The 9,859-nt window shown below is 39.6% G+C and overlaps 3 protein-coding genes across 25 annotated transcripts in view; 2 read left to right on the top strand and 1 right to left on the bottom strand.

The window, feature by feature from the left end:
* Positions 1–4,686, top strand: part of LOC109536525 (protein polybromo-1) — a 12,272-nt gene extending 7,586 nt beyond the window's left edge. For all 3 annotated transcript variants that reach the window (XM_048668612.1, XM_048668613.1, XM_048668614.1), the window contains 8 exons: positions 1,977–2,162; positions 2,603–2,830; positions 2,883–2,999; positions 3,052–3,215; positions 3,274–3,362; positions 3,469–3,528; positions 3,762–3,876; positions 3,956–4,686. In XM_048668612.1, the coding sequence (XP_048524569.1) occupies positions 1,977–2,162; positions 2,603–2,830; positions 2,883–2,999; positions 3,052–3,215; positions 3,274–3,362; positions 3,469–3,528; positions 3,762–3,876; positions 3,956–4,178 (1,182 nt within the window). In that variant the 3' untranslated portion in view covers positions 4,179–4,686. The remainder of the gene's footprint in view (positions 1–1,976; positions 2,163–2,602; positions 2,831–2,882; positions 3,000–3,051; positions 3,216–3,273; positions 3,363–3,468; positions 3,529–3,761; positions 3,877–3,955) is intronic.
* Positions 4,687–5,437: 751 nt separating this feature from the next.
* On the top strand, positions 5,438–6,694 carry LOC109536523. Its single transcript, XM_019902784.2, has 2 exons — positions 5,438–6,315; positions 6,372–6,694. The coding sequence occupies exons 1-2, from the start codon at positions 6,122–6,124 to the stop codon at positions 6,670–6,672; spliced, it is 495 nt and encodes a 164-aa protein (XP_019758343.2). The 5' UTR covers positions 5,438–6,121; the 3' UTR covers positions 6,673–6,694.
* A 33-nt stretch (positions 6,695–6,727) lies between these two features.
* Positions 6,728–9,859, bottom strand: part of LOC109536519 (tropomyosin-2) — a 19,708-nt gene continuing 16,576 nt past the window's right edge. For 14 of the 21 annotated variants that reach the window (XM_019902776.2, XM_019902777.2, XM_019902778.2 and 11 more), the window contains 2 exons: positions 8,805–8,874; positions 7,603–8,371 (listed from right to left, as the gene is read on the bottom strand). In XM_019902776.2, coding sequence (XP_019758335.1) covers positions 8,289–8,371; positions 8,805–8,874 — 153 coding nt within the window. In that variant the 3' untranslated portion in view covers positions 7,603–8,288. Of the gene's footprint in view, positions 7,084–7,602; positions 8,372–8,804; positions 8,875–9,859 lie in introns of those variants that run through there. The other 7 variants (XR_007282009.1, XM_019902779.2, XM_019902780.2 and 4 more) reach the window with 1 other exon arrangement.

The following is a 9,859-nucleotide window of genomic DNA, read 5'->3' as shown; positions in this document are numbered from 1 at the left end:
CAACGCTACACATAAAAACTGATGATGGTGGAAAAATACACCGAAACGTATTTGGATTGATAAATAGAGACAATAAATGACTGAAACCCAGGAATAAATTTGATCTAAATTTTATAAACAATGCAACATTTTAAGTTAAAATAGAAAATATAATTCAGTTGGGATGCCGAAGCGACTCAAATCAATGGTCGGCACGACGGGATTTTAAGTCTTTGTGTTAACTAACGACCGCGAAACCAACGCCATTGTTCTCATTTGACGGGCCAATTCTATCGCTGTTGCCTATAGTACTTTAATTACCGAAGCTATCTGCAAATTTATGCAGTGGATAAGGGGAAATTAGTATGATTAAGTTCTTTTGGGTGATGTGTCGATTTGCTGTTGGCAACATTGCCTGCCACAAGACACTTGTCAAAATTCCTCCGTCATTGAAAATTGTTCTTTCACAATTTCTTTGCTGGTTTGGAATTTTTGACAAAATCTCCAGAAAAAGTCCTGAAAACTGGTTTTTTCCTCAAAAGTATGTGAAGTGAGTTGTTGTGTATATAGTTTAATAATGGATCAGTCAATGGATAGTACATCGTTCAGCATTACAGTGAGTATCTGTGTGTCCCCTCAGAGGATGTAGAGTTTGGGCGAAACTTGAGACTTCTAATTTTAATTTCCCGATTTGCATTTGCCATTAATGGGCTTTTGTGCAGCATTCATTGTAAAATTGCAAAACAATCGGTCTGTTTTAATGTATTCGGTTGTTCTTTGTTGGGGAGTGAACTTTTTAATAAATGCGCACTCCAAGGCGTTGGCTTTGTATAAGCTGTATACAATATAATATATTTTTATCTTTACGCTTGCACATCACCAAATTCGCCAGCCTATGGTGTACTTTGCCTGGAAAGGTTCCCCAGTGTTCATTTGTTGATTGCAGTGGTGATTTGAGAATGTATTTTTAATCCCCATACAAATATTACCTTAGTCGTGCCCCTAGAAGGTTTCCTTCCCCAGCCTGTTCTTGATCTGGTTTATTAATAGATCATTAATTTACACTTTCCATTTTCCTGATTAGCAGCCGATTGAAAGGTCACGTTACGGTTCAAGACTGCAATGATCAAGTTTCATCTTGATGGGGTTTTTCCCAGTCAGAGTTTCATATTTAGTTTCCAATTGAGGGATTTTTATTCTTTTGCTGTTATTTACTGTGTAACAGTAGCGGTTTTAGACCGGCAAAGTACAAAGTGTGGCCAAGACATGCAAATGTGCAAATCATTGAAGTGGCTTACTTGAGCTTCTTAAAATAATTAGTTCATCTTGGTCTGGTTTGCCAAAACTTCGGTCAGGTCGTCTTCTTTTGAGTCAAACAATGTCGGTGTGCCCTTTTGATCATGTGCTTACGGGACACTCTGTATAAAGGGCAGAAGATTTTTTTATTTGATTGGCTACATTTGTACAGATCTCTTCATATGGAAGTATTACAATCGCCTCCAATTATGTCGGGATGCTCTGAAGATGATTTTTTGCACAATTTTCTACAGGATTTGCGCGTGTTTCCGGAAGAATTAAATTACTGAACTGAATCGTGTGCAATTAGAAAAGGCGTTTCTTCATTCCATTAGAACGGACTGTTTTCTAGGAAAATTAGTTTACGAAACAATGCCGGTTGTGTGCATTAGGATCCAGCTGAATCAGCGCAGAAAAACTTCGGTTCTCGATAAATCGTTTAGAAAATGTTGCCAAGAAGGCATCTTCAGAGTACGCGGCCGTTTATGGGCCTGTAGCATCTTTAATAATGTTTTTGTTGATGTTTCTAAAAACGGCCATCAATTCTGCATACCATAGAAGGTGTACAACAGTAAATTTTTTAATATGTAGATTGCGATTTGAATGTGGCTGCTATGTGGGGGCTAAGTATTTTCGGATCTGAAACCCTTGCTTACCTCGTTGGCACGATGGGGCTGAAATTACAAAACAACCCTTTCTAGGAGGCCTCGCCTACACTTACAAAGTTGGCGGACATCGATATCGTGATGGAGGATTCGTTGGATGGCGGGCCGCCCTCAGTGGGGTCGGGAGAGATACCGGCCGCGGTTAACAGTATCCTCATGACCCCTGTTACTAACATTAGTAGTCCAGCGCCAACCGCCCAAGCGACTACTTCCACCAAAAAGGTAAGACTTTGTGAATTGTCCCATTTGCGGAGGAACATTGGGATGAGACAGGCACGTTTGCTGTCAGGCCCTGTTCTGTCCTGTTCTGTTGCCCCAAGTGGGGCCATTTTCAAACTCTCAAATTATTAATATCATTGTTTTTAATTTTGCTGTGTGAGATGTAAATGTGTTCCTTTACAAAGTTGCTTATAAACATTCGTTTAGCACATGTACTTTAGATGCATGGTGGTACCAGTTAATGTTATATGTTGGTTTTACGTTCCGATATTCCATGAGTGTCGAAATTTAATCGATTTGAGCGGCTTTTCAACACGCACTCATACACGTTGTCCATCAACTAATGCTTTCCTACATGTTCTAGGTACTCATTTACTAACCGTTGCACTCGAGTTTTCTTGTGCCAAAACTTTAGTTGTTTTCCCTTTTCATTTCCCAAATAGAAGCCGACTAAGAACAAGGTCATCACTGGTTATATTCTGTATTCGCGCGAGGTGCGCAAGCAAGTTGTTCAGAACAATCCCGAATCGAAATTCGGAGACATTTCCCGCATAGTTGGCTCGGAATGGAAGGCTCTGGCTACTACGGAAAAGCAAGTGTGGGAAGAGCGCGCCTCCAAGTTGAACGAAGAATCCAAAGCGCAAGTGCTTGCTGAACAAGAAGAGCACATGGTAAGGATCAGTCCCAGTTCGTCCTGCTGGTCTTGACTGGCTTTTGATGCAGGTTTTCGAATGCAAATGGGAGGAGTGCGACTACCAGTTTGAAGAACTGAGCGACTGCGTAGAGCACTCGGTCAAAGACTCCAAAGACTCGCAGGGACATGTCCAAAAGTACTACCAGGTGATTGGGGACGGGTGTGGCACGAGCTGGATTGCTGATTATAACATTTTAGGACCATCCTGGAGAAGAGCTTCAGTGTAAGTGGCGCAACTGTTCGCGTTTGACCAAGAAAAATCTGCAGCCGTTCCCGAACATCACGCGGCTCATTCGGCACGTTCGGGACATGCACATCAATAAGGGCAATGGACGAAGTATCCCACCGGACAGTAGGAGCAAGTAAGTGGACAGTTGGTCGTAAAATTCACTGCAAACTAATTGGAATGTGTTTCTTCAGGAATTTCAAGCCTTCTAGTAAAGTGGCGGCTCTTAGCCGCTTGTCTACCACTTCATCCGTCACGCCTAGTGTTGCAGCAGCTGTATCTGGTGAGTGTAGTGTTGTTTTGAAAAAATCCACGTGGAAAAGCGCTTCCCATTATCTTTAACGACGCTCCTGCGTAAATATTAACTCATTGTCTCATTTCCTGGATAGCTGCTAGTGCTAGTACATTCATAACCACCCCAGTGAATTATACATCTGTAATTGTGGCAGGTAATTGAGTGTCGGTAGAAGTAGAGTATGGTTGTTCAACCAGTGACTAGTTTAGCTTGTTTGCGTTCTATCTATCATCTATCTATCTATCTATCTACTATCATTTTAATCAGTAGCTCGGTTTCATTGGAAACTCATCACTGGAAAACTTATTTAGTCGTGACCTAGTGAGGGTGCTGGATGTTTGTTTGAATGTTGATTGAGTGAAACTAATCTAATTAATTTCAATGCAGCCCCTGCGTCAAGCTCTACAGTTGCTGCGGCCGCTGCGCAAAAGACTGCCGATCCCATGTTCATTTCGGTCCCTCCCCGACCGCAAAGAGTTCTACATTCTGAAGCCTACATTAAGTGAGTATGCGACCTAAAAACGCACAGTATTCGTGTTCTGTGTTACAATGGATCACCGTCTGTAATTGTTTTGTTACAGATACATCGAGGGTTTGAGTGCGGACCAAAAGCACATAACGAATTGGGAGCGCACTTTGCACGCAACACCCGAAACATGTGCGCCCCCTGATCCGGAAAAACTGGCCCATGTTACCACTTGGTTGGGGAAACGGGCTGATCAACACGATAACGTGGTGGCGGCTCTTTGGCAACTCAGAAACCAGCTGCTGAAAGACACTTTGGGCCTACACAAGACTTTGTAAACTGGCTCAAGTTTTATTGTGTCATTTCATCAGAATAACTTGAATGAGTTTTTACGCTGTATAAACACGGTTAATTTAAGGGATTCAATTCAACTAGTTTACTACTAATACACGTGGAACGTTCCGTTTGAATTAGAGTGCGGTTCTGTACATACTATATAAAAGATTCTAGCATAATATTAGGTTAATAAATACTGAAACATGCGTTTAAAGATGTATATTTGGAATGACTTTCAATTTATTCTTGCTTCTGTATGTTAAACGGAAGTTTTTCAAAATATATTGGCATACTGTTTTTTTACATTTTGCTGGTTTACTCTGAGTTTCAATGCACCAGAATTCCGTTTGAAACTGAATACAGACCTGTTTTTAATTTTCCTTCCTTTCTAATTATGTATTTTTCTCACATATTGTTTAAATGCCCATGCGATACAGTTGGTGTATTGTATTATTTTCTAATTTTTTATAAAATATTTCGTAGTGAATATACATGACTGATGATTTAGTACATACTGTTTTTTTACAATGTTAATAATGATAGTAAAAACCCACTATCATGTTGGTACCTTGACGTGCCGCTTGGTAATCAGGCGATAAACTTCCCCTGGACTTGCAGTTTTATTTGATCCTATTTATTTCTTTGCGCCATAAACAACCCTCGCATTCACCTTTAAACTAATAGTGCGTCCGGGTTCGAGGGTGGTGCGTCGGAAGAAAGGGATCGGACAAGTACCCGAGCTTTGACTGCCGTTAGTTTTTTTTTGTTTTCTTTCTTTTGGTAGTTTATATTTCGCGCAGAATCGCGCTCAAACAGGGGGGTACTACCCACAAGAAGTACCTGGCATCCCGTCACGTGGAAAACCCCCATGTTTGCCAGTAATTTTTTTTTATTGGCTAGGTTTATTAGCGGATTTGATCAGTGCAGTTTGAGCTCATTCTCGTGTGCACAGATAATTGAAAATATTGGATTGTATTTAGTCAGTGTTTGCGCAACGCAGCAAAAAGTTTGAAAACAATTTGTCTCACTTGTAGATGACAGTTGGGCGCCCTCTGGAGGAAAACGTCGAGCTAAAAATCAACAAAAGCGCCCTCTGCAGTGAACTAATTATCGTAAGAAGCACCCTCTACAGTGCATAGGTCAAAGTAAAAGTTCGACTTCGACTAATTTAAGTGGCTGACGATTATTTTCGAAGAATTAGAAGCACTGGAGCACATACCGGGATAGTCAAAAAACATTTTTGATATTTGCAACGTTTTATTTTTACAAAATATTTCAATGAGCAACAATTTTCTGTATTCGCAAATAGCCAGGAACAAAAAAGGGAACACACACACGTKGATAATATGAAAGAAACRTGCTGGAAAAAATAAATTTACYCTTTTGGCTTGAATGTGGCACAAAGTATGTTAACTTATAAAGCAAACCCTCACAACGGGGCAACGAATACCGCACCAATTATTTTTTTTAACCCGTAAGCTCGAGTTTATACACACTGATATTTACTGATGCTCAGGGGACATGAATCAGCAACAAAGCAATGAATAAAATTAATCTAATCGCTAGAGTTACACGTTGTACTAACAACGTTCCGGTAGCTGAGATACCATCACTCGATGAGTGGGGGGTGTGAAGAAGGCAGTGGTGGGGGTTTGGGGGCTTTGGCTTCAGTAGCCAACCAAGTCGGCCACAGTCTGATCCATCTCGTCGGCGATGGCTTTGAATTTGCTCTTCTCCAAAACCAAATCATCTAAGAAGAAAATCAACTCAAATCAATCAAAAAACCAGTTCAAGTTACCAAACTTGGTCCCTTCAAATTTATAGCTTTTCCAGTTATTCCGCACCTGGAAAGCCACAAACTTCAATGACGCGCACGTCATTTTTCCAATCCAGCCAAACACTGAAATTCTAGTAGCTCCTCAACTGCTGAAGAAAATTTGGAAAAATGACGGAAAGAGACTTGGGGACGCTCCAACTGATGAACGCGATTATAGACGAAAGTATGCGCGCTTTTAATGGACTTAAATCGGCCACGGAACAAACCATCCAACAAGCCACTGAAGACGTGAAAAAACGGATGGATGACATGGTGGCTGAAGCCGCAGCTGAGTGCCAATCGCTTGCTAAAACTACGGACAAGTAAGCAACCAATTTAACCAGTTAAATAAACATCTCGCTCATCCCGATGTTTGTAGGGAAGCTAAAAAAACAGTTTCAGACGCAATAAAAAGCTACCAACAAACTATAAGTAGTGCGGAAAAGGACGCGTCCCAAGCGATAAGCAACGCGTGGAAAACCACCAGAGATCAACTAAGCAACGTGCTGGAACAGGCTAAAACAACGCTGGGAAAACAAGCTACGGACCTGGACAAAGTGCTCAAAGAGGTGATCAAGTACATGGACAAAGTGGTAGCCGATTATACAAAAATGGTGCGCGACTATGCTAAAATGGCCCAGAACAGTTTGTCTGAGCTAAGTAAACAGTACTTGAAATAAACATATTTTTTACTGTTCCAAAGGCCTATTTGTCTGAAAAAAAAACCAAAAAAAGTAGTGAATAAATAAATATATTCAAATTCCCGTCAAAGTACAAGTTAATAAAACATAATAGTAACTAAACACAACCAAAAAGAACATCAAGTTTCAAACTAAGACGCCCTGCTCTTGGATAAATCGCATGCTTTCCATAGTTTTGTCACATTGCCCGATGGTGATTGTAAAGAGTCGCTTTCAATGTGGCCAATGGACAAAACCATCGCACATGTTTACCAAACGAACAGGACATGAAAAGTTGAAAAAAATATAAGGGGACAACATAAAGGGAAATTTACAGGATAAGTTCCACGAAGGCTGTGTCCAAGTCGTCTCCAATTTCCTTGTAACGCTCCTTTTCGGCCACGAGCTCGTCTGTACAAGAACAAAAAATAAATAAAATTAAAAAAAAAAAACAAAAATTCTACATGTGGATTGGCTGTGTCTCTTTTAGTAAAACACTGCAAGCTGCAAAATATCTTACCTTGACTTAAACCATCGTCCATCCATCTGTGTGCTTTTCATCCCCATAAAATACTTACTTGCCATTCCCACTCAAAATGGTTTAGATTCAAACACTCAAAAATCCATGCAAAACAACAACAAATTATTAAAAAAAAAAAGGAAATTAGGGAAAAGCAGTACTAAAAAACAAAACAAAATTAAATGAATTAAAAACATATAATTAATCAATTAATTAGATAATAACTACATAAAAATACATTTTTAATATTAGAAAATATAAACAATAAGGGCTTTAAAATAGAATTTATTTATCAATAAATGTAATACTTTAATACGTTTTTTTTATTACGAAAGACGATATAGTCCAAAATCAATTTCTCAAAAACGATCGGCAATCGAAAAAAAGCAAAAAAAAGAAGTTTTTGACTAACACTGAGACAATCGAACATATTTCTTTTGCGTTTCCCTCATCGAAGAAACAGGAAAAGTGGTCGCATGTAAATAAGTAAAAACGGCCATTTTTCTTCGATAGGCATGGCAGTGGTGGTTTAACGTTCATATTGCAACTAAAACGGACCCAACCCCAAGAAACCACAAGTTTTTTAAGAAGCAAAAACACGGCCGGAATATTAACGTTAGCTAGAAACCCAACAAGTTTACTGATTGAAGGTCCGAAAAAAAATGAACTATGATTATACGCCCGAAGTGTGTCCCTTTGTGCGACAATATGTTCCCCATAACTCGTCTATATCCGGTTTTGTTACACACATAGTCGAGTTAATCCGCAAGTTCAGAAATGATGCGCAAGTTTGCGCCGCAAACTCGCCCACCATTTCCAAAGCAAATCCTTAAATTTTATAAAGAAAAAGCACCAAATAAAAATTTTCTTCAGCCTGTTGCTTAATCGGCATATCATTTACTGGAAAAATTGGTCCTATTGGAATGTTTTGGCTTCATACATCTCCTGAGCTAATGAGGGCTAAAAACGTTCCCGGAGTCGCGTTATTAGCACTTTGCAAGGCAAAAAGCCTCCCTAACATGTGTAGAGGACACGTGAAAATTGAATGTAGCAAATAGTAAACCGATGTATCCGCGAGCTTAAAGACTATGCAGGTCTACATGTTTTGAATGTCATGTAATGTGGCTTCCATTTCGTCTGCGAGGACTTTGTTCTTTTCTTTCTCTGCTAAGAGGTCGTCTGAGGAGTGGTTAAAAGTTAAAAAAAAAAATAAAAACAAATTAGTTCAAACAAATAGGCTGGATTAAGAGCAGAAAACATTAGCTCAAGAAAACCGTGTGTTTATTGTGAAATGTATTGTAGCTTTAGTAGCGTTGTCAACCAATGAGCAGTTTTTTATTTCACGATCTGCCCTCGTATACCGCGCAGCTCAAAAATTACCCGCTGGTTTCGTACGACTGTCTTTGTTACTCTGGCTTCTCAGCATAGCAACGAAGACAGCCGAGCGCCTTCGATTTCTTGCGAATGCATCCATTCCTCTTACGAGGTGAGTCTGATAAATTACGGACGAAAAACCAGCCAATAGGTTGCCAACACTAACATCGAATAGTCTAATCAACGATTAAATTTCCGGCATTTTTCGACCAAAGTTTTTAGGTGTATGTTCACTTACCTTCGAGTCTGTCGACCTCCTTCTGCAGTTTCTGGACTGAACGTTCCGCGAATTCAGCACGAGCCTCAGCCTAAACGATGAAATAAAAAACAACATGAGAACTATGAAAGTCTGGAAAAATGTTGCAAAAGTGAATTATCAAGAGTCAGGCTTTCGCGATCGTTGCTTGTGAACTTGTTTTTTTTTGAGAAAATAATTTCTTCCTGACGTTTCGCAAGCACGAGTGACTAGCATCTTCAGAGGGGTGCTGCTCTGAAGATGAGAGCCGTTCGTGCTTCCGAAACGCCAGGAACAAATTCTGGTCCCCGACGGCCTAACAGCTTGAAAAACGCACCAGTTTTACTTTGAACTATTTTGACACGGTCGGTGAACTATTAATAGTACTGCCAATAAATAAGCCAATCAATGAAGGGCAAAATCTTAACAATTCTGCTGAGGTCAAAATATTTCAGTAGCACTAAATGCCGTTAAAGACAACAAAACTGTTCAATTTTAAACGAAATTCAGTCGAATCGTCCTGTTGTTTTCAAAGGATCCTTCGATTTCCAGTCTGTTTGTCTTTACAGGCATTTTCGAGTTCGAGTTAGTATCAATAGGCTGACGAACTTCTATTAAGTCAAATCAATGTTATTGAAACGTTTACACATTCGTCGGCGCATTGAAAGCTCACTTAACAATCGTTGAAAATGCACTAAAAATGTACTTTTTACAAGTTAGTGGGGCATTTTCAACTAGTTTATTATTTCACCAGCAACAACATGCAATTTTGGTCAAGTTAATTAGGGCAAAGCGGCGACGTTGATACTTACATTCATTGTGCAGAAACTACCCTAAATGATACGAAACCGTGCGATCTCTAAACGTCACCAGAACAAAAAATCTACCAAATTCGCAAATTTGAATTTTAAATGCTTATCCTTCCTGGGTTTCAGTCACAATGTGAAACAAAACATTTTTTTGTATATCGTTTATTTCGCTATGTTTCGGCGAGACAACAGCGCCATCATCAGATTTAAAATTCATACAAACTCATAATTGGGAAACATTAGATTCAT

Source organism: Dendroctonus ponderosae, unplaced genomic scaffold (assembly GCF_020466585.1).
Source record: "Dendroctonus ponderosae isolate FM_Combo_2020 unplaced genomic scaffold, Dpon_F_20191213v2 Dpon_F_20191213_7, whole genome shotgun sequence".
NCBI classification, from domain to species: domain Eukaryota; kingdom Metazoa; phylum Arthropoda; class Insecta; order Coleoptera; family Curculionidae; genus Dendroctonus; species Dendroctonus ponderosae.
Note: the sequence above shows the minus strand (reverse complement) of the source record. Positions and strands in the feature narration are given on the sequence as shown.

Excerpts from the sequence above, each read along its gene's own strand:
- LOC109536523 (XM_019902784.2), top strand. The coding sequence starts at position 6,122 with ATGACGGAAAGAGACTTGGGGACGCTCCAACTGATGAACGCGATTATA. Across the intron at positions 6,316-6,371 it reads CTTGCTAAAACTACGGACAA|GGAAGCTAAAAAAACAGTTT; the intron begins GTAAGCAACCAA and ends CGATGTTTGTAG.